Source organism: Thermobia domestica, chromosome 1 (genome assembly GCF_964235325.1).
Source record: "Thermobia domestica chromosome 1, izTheDome1.hap1.1, whole genome shotgun sequence".
NCBI lineage: Eukaryota > Metazoa > Arthropoda > Insecta > Zygentoma > Lepismatidae > Thermobia > Thermobia domestica.
In genome coordinates, this window is record NC_137454.1 from 295,003,919 (window position 1) to 295,018,668 (window position 14,750).

Here is a 14,750-nt window from a genome sequence, read left to right on the forward strand (position 1 = left end):
CGTATAATTCCTAGTCATGCTCTCAACAGAAGGCGGATCCAAAGTACGTAGATGATAGCCTTGACAATAGTGAACACGGTATAGTTTTGCGGAACCACCAGCACCTCAGTCCTTCTTCAAAATAACGTGCTACGATGTTTTGTTTCACGCTTATAGGTGAAAAACGTGAAACATACCGGGGCAAAATAATCGCAGCACGCATCCGAAGAAGAGAGACCATGGAGCTGGCAGTTCCTGACACTTCCGAATTTGCGCCGAAGCATTCCGTGTCCACTGTTGTTAAGGTTTACTTTTTGCCTATTCTGGATCCACCTTGAAATGAGATCATATCTGAAAATTCTGTTGAGATCATGTCTGAGAATTATACCCCGTACTCGTGACGCACCTACACGGGGGGCCACAGGGTCCGGACCTCCCCCCTCAAAAACAAAACTCGAGATACATTTGCATACTTTCGTAATAAAGCTATGCTTGATTGGCAGAGAATGATTGAGGTAACATTAAGATTTCATTTTATACCTCATCTGTACTCTTTCTTTTCTTTTAAAAACGAACTAATTCTAATGTTTTTTTTCTGAGAATGTAGCTGACAGTAGTTAACAATCACTATCGTTTGTTCAGGTAAAGAATAACACTGTTTCAATATTACATAGACAGTGTCTTGTAGCATTGGACCCCTCCCACTAAAGATGTTTGAGTGTGCGCCTGCCCTGCATACTTTGATGAAATATACATTTTTAGATTGCGTATGTATCACTTGCTTTACGCAAATATGGGCTTCTGGTGCACTTTCTCTAATTTGAAATAGCAAGTGTCGAAATTGAACTTTTCGACGATTTTGGACAGCCCTATCTCTGAAATTATGCATTTTTCTTCTCAGGTCTATATGAACTTTTCCTCTTATTTTGATGTGAGGAATCACAGTTTGTCGGTATAGTTCATTAACACCCTGTATGTATATATATATATATATATATATATATATATATATATATATATATATATATATATATATATATATATATATATATATATATATATATATATATATATATATATATACACTCTTCCGGGAGTCTTCACGAACTTTGGGATCCTAATGGGGCGCCCAAATGTAAGAAAAAGGCTTTCTAAAAGTTTTGAGAACTTTTTTTTTTTTTTTTTTTTTAATTTCTTTTGTATTTGTGCCTTGCTACATATTAAGTTTTGTAATTTATTCGTTTATCCGTTTTGTGACCCATGTCTTAGTTTTTATTTTGTTTGATTCATTTTCTTGATTTGTACATCTTATATTTGATTTACACTTTTTTTAAAGTTTTATTGTGAAATGTTAATGTGCAGGTTGTAGTGGCTTTATAATGGTAAGTTCAAATAACCTTGCTTCTGACGTCCCTATTACTTCAACCAATTATTAAACATACAAGCAGGAGTGATTTTTAAAAAAATCAAATTTGCGTTTGATATATACAGATGGTTATCAAAATAAAAGAAACTTCTTTAAAAAAAGTGCAATTTACGAGATCAGTATGGAGTTGGACCATCTTTCGCCCTCAGAACAGCTCTGATGCTAAATGGAATATAATTATAGAGGTCATGAATGATAGCAAGTGGATATTACACCATTCCACGTGCAGTGGATCACTCAGTTCCGTGAAAGAAAATGAAGACGAAAATCTGCGCCAGATTCGTGCTTCCAGAATGGACTACAATGTTCAATTATGTTTGGCTCCGGGATTGCGCATACCAGGGAAGGTGTTCATTTTTATAACAATCTTTGTCAAACGACGCTGCAACAGCTTCAACTGAGTAAGTGGGGGTATTGTCATCCAGAAATATGGCGCCAAAGTCTGGAAACAACATCTGAATATTAGGATGCATAGGGTACACTAGAATTACGACGTAATCCAGACGACAGTCATGCTTCATGATTGGGCAGAGGTACTGCTATCATACGCTTCTTTGGCCATTCACCTCACATAAACACGGCCCGTGGTTTCAAATAAGGTGACCGATAGACCATCCGGCTATGTCACACGTTTACAGTCATAAGCAGTCCATGTTGCATGTTCGTGGCAGCATTAACGTCCTGCTGAATCGCTGTGATATCTTATTAGCGATTTTGGCCGTGCAGCCAGACACGGTATGTCCATATCATGGAACTCGTGGCGGACTATGATTGTCGACACAGGCTGTAGGAGAAGCAGCTTGAGTTCTTCCGTAACTTGCACTGCAGTCGCACAAAGTTCTGAGTATCAATCCTCTTTAATGCACGGCAGGATCTGTCACTGAAGGTTTTCTTCCGACCGCTGTTCCTTCTCGCCGATGTTGTTTTGCTGTGAGTTTTGTAGCCATTATCTCCGTGAATACTGTTCCTCACGATACACCCAGCGAACTTGTCACTTTCATCACATTCGTACTACATTACCGAACGCCAACAATGTGACCTCTTTGGGAATCATAGAGGCCGCCCATTTTGCACTATAACAGTTGATCAGTCCACTGTACTCTGCTGTTGTACTGCTCCTCACGTTGTACTGAGTTTACTCTAACACGTCACCACCGCCTCCCGACCTTTTCAAATTCAGACATCTGACGTGTTTCCAATTTCAGGTGTTTCTGTTATTTTTGATAACCATCTATCTATCTATCCATATATATATTCCTAGAAATTTATGAACCTTGACCTGAAAAACATAGAAAAGTCAGGTAATTCATGTTCATTTAATGAATGGAAATTGTATTTTCCCAAAACCTTTTATTAGTTGAAAATGTACGTAAGGCGATAATGCTCTGCTTTCTAGCACTGAAACGGCATAACAGATCAAAATTACCACCGTCTTAATCTTCTTTGTGTAAACTTCTCCAAAATAGAATTGCGCGCCTGAATTTTTCTAAGTCCTTTAAAACTGTGAGTTCAGCAACAACGCACTCGAAGTAATAGGAGGGAATGTCAAAAGAAAGAAAAAAAAAAGAGTAATGAAACCTCCCCAACACACATAATGCAATGTTAGTTTCAGAGCAAAAATAGTACCTTTGCAAATGCAGAAAATTTTGATTAGTTAAAGATAAGTACACGCTTTTAAACCCAAAGAAAATAGGAAATAAGAAGGATTTTGAGGAAATCCCTAGCTAACAGTACGACTGAAAGGTAGTTCTACAGTATGTTTCGATACCCGTGCGTGTTTATTTCTTTTTTTCCTGCTGGGATTCAGAACTTTTAACCTGGTTCGAATCCCATTGGTTGGTTTCATTTATTAAAAAAAAAAAACTTTTTCGCTGTTCTTATTTTACAGTTTCTAATTTTATGTTTATTTCCTTCTTCCTTTCTTCAGGAAATCTGTAACTAATTGCTGTCTGTATCCGACAATTTCCCAAACACCAAGGAAATTAATATAAACTGAGATTTTTTTTTTTTTTTTTTTTTTTTTTTTTTTTTTGTAACGTACTAAATTATTACTAAAGTGGATTAAAGCGTGTATTTTTCCCAATGTGTGTATTGACGGGAGGATGCCAGTGATTTGCCCTTCCCCCTGGCAAAAATGTATACCCCGTTGAAGAATATTATTTTTATCCCTGTCACGGATATCTTCCTCTACACTCTCTAGATTTAAAAAAAAAAAAAAAAAAGTCTTCATGAGGATAGAAACAGGGAACATCTTTTATTCTGTGACGAAAATACAACAATTAGAAACGAATCTTGCTTAGGAGATTGGTTTACCAAAACTGTTATACGTTTATCCTGTCCGTGTGTCCGTCTGTCCGCAAGACGAAAACATCTCAGGGATTATTTGATCTTCATTAAATTTGAGTAGTGTGTAGAGGGCCAGGAGTTGTGAATTGAAATAAAATGAAATGAAATTTTGAGTTTTATGACCCACGGTTATGCCGGCTAAGATAAAGGAGACGATGAGGATGAGAAATAAGTGAAATGGTGGAATGAAGAAAGTGGTAGGAAACTGGAGAACCCCGAGGAAACCCACGCACACAGTGTTTGTTCACCATAAAGTTCACTTGGCGGGAGCAGGGTTTGAACCCGAGACCCCATGCACCAGAGGTGAACCCTCTACCACTGAGCCTCCGCGGCCCCACGGTTAGGAATTGAGTTCGATTACGCAAATATTCAAACCGGCAGTAATAAACAGTTACATATTTTTACGTTGAGCATTATACAGCAAAAACAGTAACACATGTACATGAAGAATCGGTTTTATCAAATTGATTAAGCATCCCAAAAGTACTTTTCTCTATATTCTTTACTTTCTACTAAAACCTGAGGCAGTAGAAGTTCACCGCAACTTTCAGTTTCTGTATGATTTACACAGGCTAAAAATAGTAAGAGATACCGACAGGCGTTTTTAATCGATTTATCGTCTTAAGAGTAAGAAACTCCCTATTCAAACCGGAAGTTTCAGCTATAAACCACTTTCAGGTTTAATGTTGATCGTCATAACAAAAAAAAAAAAAAAAAAAGTAATAGATAGCAAAAAGCTGTTTCCCGTGGCACAAAATCAACTACTTCCGGTTTTAACGGTGATCGCTATAGAGCAAAAACGGTAATAGATAGCAAAAAGTCATTTACTGCAATCAGATATGCGTCCCTAGGATATGTCCCATCTTCACTGTAGTCTCTCTACTACAATCGGAAGTGAAACGTGACTGAAACAGGAAAAGAACGAGAGAAAGATGGAAACTCGCTGAAGTTCAGTTGTTTGGCAAAACGTCTGAACACTTGAAAATGACAAAGAATCAGTGTGCAAATTGAATATTTTTCCCAGGTGAGATGAATTTATCCATATACGACCAGCCGTCACATATTACGTATATTCCATCACAAACAACTCCTTCGCGTGATGTACGTATGTCACTACTACTTCATAATGTATGATCGTACGGAGTTTGCCAGGGACACATACACTTACTTCTCCGATCTACTGTGGCCCCGTGTAGCGCAGTCGCTAACGCTCTCACCTTCGGTGCGAGCGGTCCCAGGTTCGTTTCCCGGTGGGGTCACTCGGTCGAAAAAATGTAACACGCTTTTTCAGGCCAGCCACCCTGAATAAGGTTTTCCTGGGTTTTCCTTATTCACACCAGGCAAATGCCGGGGTGGTACCTAACTTACAGATTCCAGGCCGCTTCCTTTCTTCCTTCCCTTTCCCAGGATTGTGTGCTCGCCGAGGGACGTCATCCCTCAAAACGTGAAGAGCTAAATGGTCTTAGATGCCGAAAGCCCAGAAATCTAAGTCCTAAATCCTTCTCCAATCTACTGTGTGGGCTAGACTCAGGCAGTTTTTATCAATAATAACCAATCAGTCTAACAATGGAAAAATGAGGAAGTACCTTTTGTTGTCGATAGATGGCACCACCATCATCGTTAGGAACGAGGCGAATACTCTGCTTGCTTAGTGCGTTTTAGGAAAACAACATGGCCAGAAGACAGTTGTCTATTGATCAGAGTGTAAAATGTGTGCGCCTTTTCTCTATTACTAACAATATATCAGAAGTCCAACGTATGATGGAAGAGTGGACCGCCAGCTAGGGATATAGTCGTTTGAACCTGTCAGTGCTTTGAATCCCAAGCACCCTGGTCAACCGAGAACTGTGCGAGCTGCTGAGACAAGGATGTGTTGCTACGGAACTGGTAATATATCTCAAATCGAATTCTACTCGCAGTTTGTCTGCCCTGCTGGACATTTTGAGGACAAGGTTACTGAGGGAAACCTGCTTAATAGACGAAAGAACTTTCTAAAACTGTGGTGGTAGCAAAATGTACCCCCACTGCAATACACCAAAATTATTCAGGCGTTCTCGCAAGAAGTTTTTCCTCAACGCTATATTGCCGTAGAGGGCCTGTGGAGTGGACACAAGATCACCCGACATAACCCCACGTGACTTTTTCCTTTGGTATCGCCTCAAAAACAAAGTGTAAATTAATCCTGTTGACAATGAGTAATATTTGCATGAAATGACTGCTCAGGATTTCAACAATGTTGCAGTAAGTATGTGTAGGAAGGCACGTGAAAATGTCTCTGTGTGTCTGCAAGCCTGTATTGACTTGCGTGGTAACCAGGTCCACCACTATGTTAAAAATCAATGACTTATGTGTGAGATTCCAGGCGAAAATGATATCCGGATTGTGGATTGACTTATGCAAAATATGATCATCAATAATTACATGTATTGTGCATTAGTTCTTCTGTGTAGAAGTTGCGTCGTTGGGTATAGCAGTCATCCAAGGGAAAGTAGGACAAGAACATTCTGTTGCTTCGTGACAGTACTCGTCCGCATACCAGCCATGCACCTAGGAGTAGCTGAAGTCACAGGAGTTCACTGTGTTCATATATTCTCTGTACGTACCACACTTCACATCTGACCACTACGGCCTCTTCAATGAAATAAAAATTCCCTATGTGGTGTCAGAATTCCGGACAATGAAATCCTGCAAGCCGCTGCCACAGACTGGGAACATGACACCCCAGGAGGCATATTTGCGGATCCCAAACGTTTCAGCATATCCTCTGATCTGATTGGTCGATAGAGATGCGATATCACAAGACATGATCTACATATAGCACAAAGTAAACGAAAATTGTTGTCGGCTCTGGTAGCCGAATGGTCTAGCGTAACAGGCTAGTAACGAAAATGTTTTTGGCGAGGGTTCGAATCCTGCCTACGGACAGTTTTTTTTACTACTTTTAAAAATGTTTATAACACTTCTTTCGTTAAAATAAGATTAAAAATAATATTCAAAAAGTGATTTAACGATCATTGTTTTAAAATTTTCATTAAAATAAGTTTGCCCTTGTACTATATAGATCCACAGCAAATATAGTAGTAGTAGTAGTACGTTTGCCCTTGTACTATATAGATCCACAGCTAATGTAGTAGTAGTTGTAGTAGTAGTAGTAGAAACGGGTTAGAAGCCCCGCAGGGGTTGTTTGGATTATGTTCTCGACATCAAATTGGCAAGAATGCTGAAACGTTTGGGATCGGCAAAAATGCCCCCAGGAGAATGGTAAACTGTGCCCATATGATAGTTATCGAAGAGAGAGAGCGATTGTGTCCTGCGATCTGGATCGTCGTTACAGCTATTGCTCCAGTTTTGGAATGTACAATCCGCGGCAAAAAACCTGCAACATGAGGATGTAAGTTTATTGTGAAACTACGCCTAACAGCACAGGGAATGAACATAACGTCTAAGTGGAATTAATTACGCCAGAATAATCCTCGGCCTCCTCCCGTGAACACTTATTTTGGAACAAAAGACTTCATCATTTCACAATAAACTTATATGCTCATGTTGCAGGTTTTTTGCCGCGCATTGTACACACGCAACTTTGAATTTACTCGTACATCACTCTCACGTGTCCCTTGCTTTGAAGGTTTTTATGGTAAACACTGGAACAGTTCCAGCACTGCAAATGAGGATTCAGCACTAGTAGCTTTGCGAGGTCACCCTGATCGGCCTTTCTGCACATCGCACACTATTCCATAAACCTCAAATTTGTTTCGTAGACGTGGAATTGTTATCCTTGAAGGTGGATCAATCTCATACTCACGTCTCCGCTGTCTTTGAACCGCAGCAACATTCTCAAACTTCCAGTACCACTTAGTAGCGTGCTTTCGTTCTTCAAATGTCCGTCCGCCATGTTGATGTTACTCTCTTGCCAATAACTGGGATACACAGCTATTCTGACGATTCTGCTGGTATCAGTTGAGGAAATATAACATTGCGTTTTCCCAAAAATTTAACCTTGTAGGTTGGAATACAAATATGCTGTGACAGTTCAAAATATGTAAACATTTTGTGACGCAACCGGTATAACGTACTGCGGGTCAGGCCAAAGTAAGGACCTTACTTGGGGTCTGTTCTCCTCATGCCCCTGAGATGATAGTAAGTATAAATGTAAGCAAGTCATACATTTGCTGAATCTTTGTAATATTTTGCGTATCTTATTTCATGTGTTTAGGTCAGTTAGGGACTGATCTGGCCGATACCGACGGCCTACCTTGCAGAATGGAATTGGAAACCAAAAGGTTAAAGAAAATATTTTTACAAGTAAAAGTAGTCTCGATTCAGAGGTAACCAGTTATACTCTTCCTGTTACACATATAGTTAAAAAAGGAATAAAGCATAAATTTTGTCATATTTATTTACCGGCCAGATGAAACATGCTCGCAGATTTCCACTGGGCTATCGCTGATGTATATGATAAGTGGCAGAGGGTTCCCACAACAGAAAGCCGCTCTAGCTGGCAGAACAGCGACGGCCGGTGCAATCACAAGCACCAGATATCCTCACCTCTTCATTCGTTACTCACACACGAATACCCGTAACACATACTCATCCCCGAGAACGAATTCGGTGGTGTAGAAAATAACTGCACGGACGAGATGAAGGGAGGGTATTGATATTCAACGATGAGAGTCGTTTCTGTCTCGAACACAGTGGGGCTATGTGGGAGAAAATTCAGCGCATATTTGCACAGAATCCACTCCTGAAATTTTTGTGTGGGAGCAATAAGTCACACATTCCACTTGTTTCTAATCTTCATTTTATGTATTGAGTAGAAAGTGTGCCATACGTTCTTGATGTCGTCTACCGTGTTCTCCAACCATATAAGGATACTTCGCGGGATCATATCTTCCAGTAGGAAACATAAGTTCTTATCCTGGAAGAACAACCCATTGTACTCTGCTCTGTCTTCTAGATATCTAGACTTACGCGTAAGCCTTATCGAGCACTATGGGACATATATTGGAACGGCGCCTGATTGCCAACTAGGTTCCGGAAATGACCATCTCCTACCAACGCCAAGATTAACAGCAAGCGCGGGATATCATATTTTAGACAAACATTGAGTATCTGTAAGACGGGCCGTTTCCAATCCAGGCATCTGACGTGTTTGCAATTCCAGGTGTTTCTATTATTTTTGATAACCGTCTGTTGAGTTGATTCTGAGTTTAACGTCCCTTTCAGTAGCGAGACTATATGAGACGTGGATCTACTGATTAACGTGGAATCCGAACCACATGAGCTCTCGCCGGGACTCGAACCCGGATCTTCCACGCCAAAGGTTCGTACGCCAACTACTTAGCTACGAAGGAGCTCAAATTACCATTATATATATATATTATCTTCGTACCTATTATTTCAATGGTACTTGAATCGTATATAGCCTAGGATATGTAGTGTTTTTTGAAGTACCTCTGTGCAGGTACCAGCACCGTGAGCCTCAGTAAGAACGATCCCAAAAATGTAAAAGGTTCTTTTCGGGAAATTCTCGAAAAAATTATCGATTTCACACCCGTGAGAAATGCATGTGATGTCATTCTAAAGACAGTTGCATACGAACCATGATTCTAAGGTAACTAGGGTATATCCAGGAGCTTCCTAAGTGATCCGAATGTCCCATGGGGACTATGTTGGTGTCATTACCACCTACCAGTACTTTCTTTGTGTGTACCAACTTTAGACTAGTTTCATGGATTTCTGTGGACAGTCTTAAATGTCTTTTCACCAGTGTATACATTTACGAGGTGTAACTTAAGCATTTTGTGAACACAGTTTATTATACTTTTCAATAAACTGAAACGATAATTTGATCTTTGATGCTGTACTTTTCCTTTTTCTTAGCGTTTCCACATGTGAATTAGAAGATCCTCTGATGCCTAGAAGGAGCTCTTCTGGTGGATTGTTGTCACCGGATGTAGAGTCTCCTAAAACTGAAGCAGAACAAGATGGTTTTTATCTTCTTAAGAAAGATTCACAACGTCGGATGACTTTAACGCGAGTGTTGAGTCAGGATGAGAAAACTATTTGTGAAGAGTGGATGAAAAAAATTAAGCAAGGAGTGGAAGAAACTATCCTGACAATGGTAAGTATGTAATACTCATTTATTTGTATTAGGAAATTAGTTTCGTAACTGTAACAATGATTTTTTTTTCCTTTGGGCTTATAATATTATTACATAGGCTGTTGGAGACAAGGTGAGACATAGTTTTTCCTGGCTTGGCAACACTACCTATTGCCTCGGCACTAGTCTTGTCGTGTAGGATGACTAATTCTGTATCCATAGCAAGTTGTCACAAGTTTCTAAACGTTAGTGAGCAGCTGTGTTGATTACGTGGATCGTATTTCGTTTACCTCTCCAGGTTTTGTGTATAAGATTGCGTTTCGCAATGAGTATTACAGATGAACTGCAACATGCCATAAAATTTTGTTGGCATTTAGGGAAAAGTCCTGTGGAAACTACGAACAATGTTTCAACAGGCATATGCCGATCAAGACAGACTGAGTAGAACTGCAGTGTATCGATGGCACAAGTTGTTCGAAGATGGTCGCGAATCAGGCGCTTTGCTTCCGCACCCTTGACAAAGAACATCCGTGATTAACGAGACGTTAGTGAATAGTGTTGCAGAAATTATTCGTGATAGGCATATGTCTGTGAGAGCACTAAGTGCACATTTGGGCATATGGAAGGACACTATCCACGGAATTTTGCGTGATCATTTGAAAATGAAGGTGTTTTGCTTCGCATGGATACTGCACTTTCTTACAGTCGAACAGATGCAGCAGCGTGTGGATGTTTGCACCAGTGGAAGAGATGTATGGAAGATAATTGCTTTACTCTGGATCGAGTCATAACTGGCTATGAAACATGGATCCATAACTTTAGTCTGTTTGCAAAATAAGAAAGCAGCACATGGAAGTCGCCACAGTCGCGTCGCAAGAAGAAAGTGCGGCGACAGAAGGGCACAGGTAAGGTGATGCTAATCGCATTATGAGATCGAAGAGGCATGGTGTACCAACACATTGTCCCTCCCGGGCAAACGGTGAATGCAGTGTACCACTAAGGAATCATCGAGACTGCGCGCCAGCACGTAGCAGAAAACAAACGCATTTGAAGAAATCCTTCATATTGCACCACGGTAATGCATGCCTGGATGCCGCGCGGGTGTTTCAGGATTACGCAACGAAGAGAAAAATAGACATTTGCCGCATCCAGCGTAGAGCCCGGACCTTGCACCCCGCGACTTTTGGCTCTGTGACTTTCCACTTTTAAAGGCTGCTTTACGTGATCGTCATTTCATGACGAACGAAGAAGTGATCACCGCAGCGCAAGTTTTTTCAGTTCGCTACCTGACGACAAATTTTCAAAAACATTCACAAAGTGATAGGAGCTTATGAACGTTTGCTTAGCTGTCAATGGTGCTTATTTTGAAAAAGGTATACGTCTACTCGATATGGTTAATTCTGAATAAAAATGTTTCGGTTTATAAGTTTTTGTTTCAATTGAATGACTCTTCGAGGGGTCGATGTACACTCATGTCCAAAATTATTGTCGCATGTCTATAAATATGTTGTAGGAATATAATTTGAAAACTAATTCGTCCTGTATTTCTTATAATGTTGGTATGTGTATAATCGGCAAAGACATATATGTGGCAAATTTCATGTCAAAAGAGCAATAAATAAGAACAATGGAACGAAAATAAAACTTTCTTGTTCATTTAGCAACATTTCGTTTTACATTTTGTTTTGTAATTTTCGTATGTATAATTCTTTTCCTATGAAATTTACCACAAATATATATTTCCCGATTATACACATAGTATCAGTATTAAAAGTACCCTGCAAAATCATTATCAAATTATATTCTTACAAGAAGACAGTTATAGATATGCGACAATCATTTTGGATATGAGTGTACATCTTTGTCTCTTAACTGCTACGCAGTCACGACTGCTTGACTTATTGTGCTCATTGTGGTTTTATTCGGAAGCTAATGGACAGATTTTTACATTAGTACATTTGCTAGCCAATGGAGGTCGCTGTTTTCCTGTACAGGAATTAGTCTCACCTTTTCTGCGACTGCGTTTGTAGTATTCCAACTTGAATACACTCTCCATGTTCCTGTAGCACTGTAAGAAAGTGTTTTTATAGCTAGTGCTCTTCCAAAGTTCATCGTTCTTCCTTATCAGAGTAAAGTTTTCGTAATTATGTAGTGCAGAAATTATTTAAAGTTTTGGATACATGAGTAAATGAGAATGCGACACATTGAGAATCACAGATAATTGAAATTCGTAGATGCTTTATGGGTAACAATATTGATATGATTAATTTGTCTCGACAAAATGGTGTTACTTCAGTAAGACGTCATGATTTATATAATTTTACTGTTGAAGTCTTTAAACAGCAACCAACTAATTTACTTGTTCTGCGGTGCAAAGCGAAGAAACCTTCTCTGTCTAATCGGGTACAAAACACTTGATCTTCGTATTTTCTACGACAAATTTGAAGTATATACCAACGAACTTGTTTTGAAAATTACACGTAATTACAAGAAGGAAACATTACCCTCAGTTGTATTTGCCATGTTGGGTTCAAACGTTTTTCAGAAAGCATATCTATTCACTTGATTTTAGTGAGCGATATTATTTGTGTGAGATGTTATCGAAACCTAATATCAATGTACATGATAACTATTTTCACACTGCAGGGATGCGAATGCTTCAACTTAATGGAGAAAATAAACATAGCTTAAAATTTTAATTTTACTGCAGAGGAAAAGGAGAAAATAACTGATTAGTATTGAAAACGGAAAATGTTGGGGGGAGGGCGTCACGTCAAGAAGATGAAACTCGGTACGTGAAGTCCTAGTTACAAATAGCTGACACATGTTCCGGTATTTTCCATAATTCCGGTTTTATAGCGGGGGAAGGTCTATGTTGTTTTTCGCCACACTGAAATCAATGTTGTGGGATGTTTGTGATCGCATCACAGGAAAATAGCTGACAAGTTCGAAAGTAATTTTGAAGCAGAGTTACTACCCAACACAAGCCGAGTTTTTATCATATTACTTTGATTATAAGAACGTATCCTAATTGGGGTAGAGGATTCAGAATTCATGCCAAAAAAACAAAGCATCTTCTGAATTTTTATTACTACCTTTTCATTGAAATGCATATCTAATGGGGTAGGGCAAGAGGGTTAAAATATTTTCCATAAACTGGTACTCCCCATACGAAGAACGGGTATTTCTGCTAGTAACACCTAAAACGAAGAGACTGCACGTTTATTTTAATTATTGTGTTGTTATATTTATTATGCAGAAAAGAAACTAATATTACAATTTCAAGTGATGCCGTAGTTTAAAGTCGTGTTTTAAAAATGAGATCAGTATACAAATTTGTTATCAACAAACGTGTAGAACTAAATGTGAATGTTATGTATTATGATAATGTATCAAATGAAGGATAGCACATGCTATATGTCATTGTCGCTTATTATTCGTGATGGTCTGATCATTCTGACAGAGGTTCTGTCTCTTTATGGTTTCGATATTCTTCGCACATAGATAAATATAATCAGAGTGCTCATAAAAATATTTTCTTATTTTGTAATACTTTTGGAGAATAATTGAATTTAATTTAACGATGCTCAGGGAATTAATTTTCCTTTAAATTAAAAAAAAAATGAGCTAATACAGAATAAATTAATAGTTTTAAAATACGTCTGTAATAAACAAAGAACGGGTTAATGTGTACTAAAAGCGTGTACAAATGCATCCTTACTTATTAATGCACGAACAAATTTCAGAAATATAAAGATCATGCTAATATTTTATTTTATTTTATTTTATTTGCAGAATCATTTAGAAATATTAATGCGTGGATTGAAGGAATACATACCAGAACAAAATCGTGCAGTAGTGGAAAACGCAATACATACTCTTAAAGAAGAACTGGATTTCGATGCTGCAGCTATTAACCAGCTTCATCTGGCAATATATCTATTTCAAGATGCGGTATGTCATCTAGTAGAGTATATATATATATATATATATATATATATATATATATATAAAATTATTTGATTTCTACATTCAGATTGTTATTTGTGCGTCGAAGGCTTAAGGTGAGCCTAAAAAATAGCAGCTAATCACCAACAGAAAAAACATGAAAAAATGAACAGATTATTCCCTAATTATTGATTCAACTTGTCTTTCGTATTCATCGTATTCATATCTTGAGTTGATTGTCGTGTCCAATAAAATTCATGGGAAAAATAGTGAATAAGTGGTGCCACCTGTTGGCTATAGTCGTACTTTTACACTTATCCTAAATATAATTCTCGAAAATAAAATTGTACTTCTCTTCACAGCAGCGAGTGTAATTTAATAAACTAGTTGCATGATCATTTTATTTTTATTTATTTATTATTATTATTATTATTATTATTATTTGACTGCCACGGGGGTAAAGTGGTTTCCTTAGCTTGGAGATATGCCGCGAAAGTTTAAAATTACCATTATTTCTGTGACTTTTGTTTACTTCTATGTTGTAAACACATACTGTAAAAAATCCACGGGCTACGATCACTTTGCAACTTTCTGAGGCCAAACGAATATTTCAATCCATATTATCAAGCACGAGGTGAGGTATTGATAAAGACCTCAAGGCCTGAAGCAGTTGTTGTAGTGAAACCTGAAAACAGGTCTCGTGGCCTACACAAGATATGTATGTGAGACCAGATTTCGTGTCTCATGACAGTCAACCTGTTAAATATTTTCAACCTTGTTACTGCAAATTAGAATTAAGTGAATCATTACTGCTAGTCCAGCAGAAGTAATAACATTTTCGCAGACAGTGTTTTTATATGATTTGTGTGTGTGTAGCGGTTCCATTGAAAAGTGGCCAACTTACAGAAAATAAGTGTGATTGGTGTATTTTTAGAATAGGATTTCTAG

At 38.4% G+C, this 14,750-nt stretch overlaps 1 protein-coding gene across 2 annotated transcripts in view; it reads left to right on the plus strand.

The window, feature by feature from the left end:
• The window catches only part of Ask1 (apoptotic signal-regulating kinase 1), a 141,014-nt gene that overhangs the window by 100,685 nt on the left and 25,579 nt on the right, over nt 1-14,750 (plus strand). For both annotated transcript variants that reach the window (XM_081726821.1, XM_081726819.1), the window contains 2 exons: nt 9,635-9,875; nt 13,650-13,808. In XM_081726821.1, coding sequence (XP_081582947.1) covers nt 9,635-9,875; nt 13,650-13,808 — 400 coding nt within the window. The remainder of the gene's footprint in view (nt 1-9,634; nt 9,876-13,649; nt 13,809-14,750) is intronic.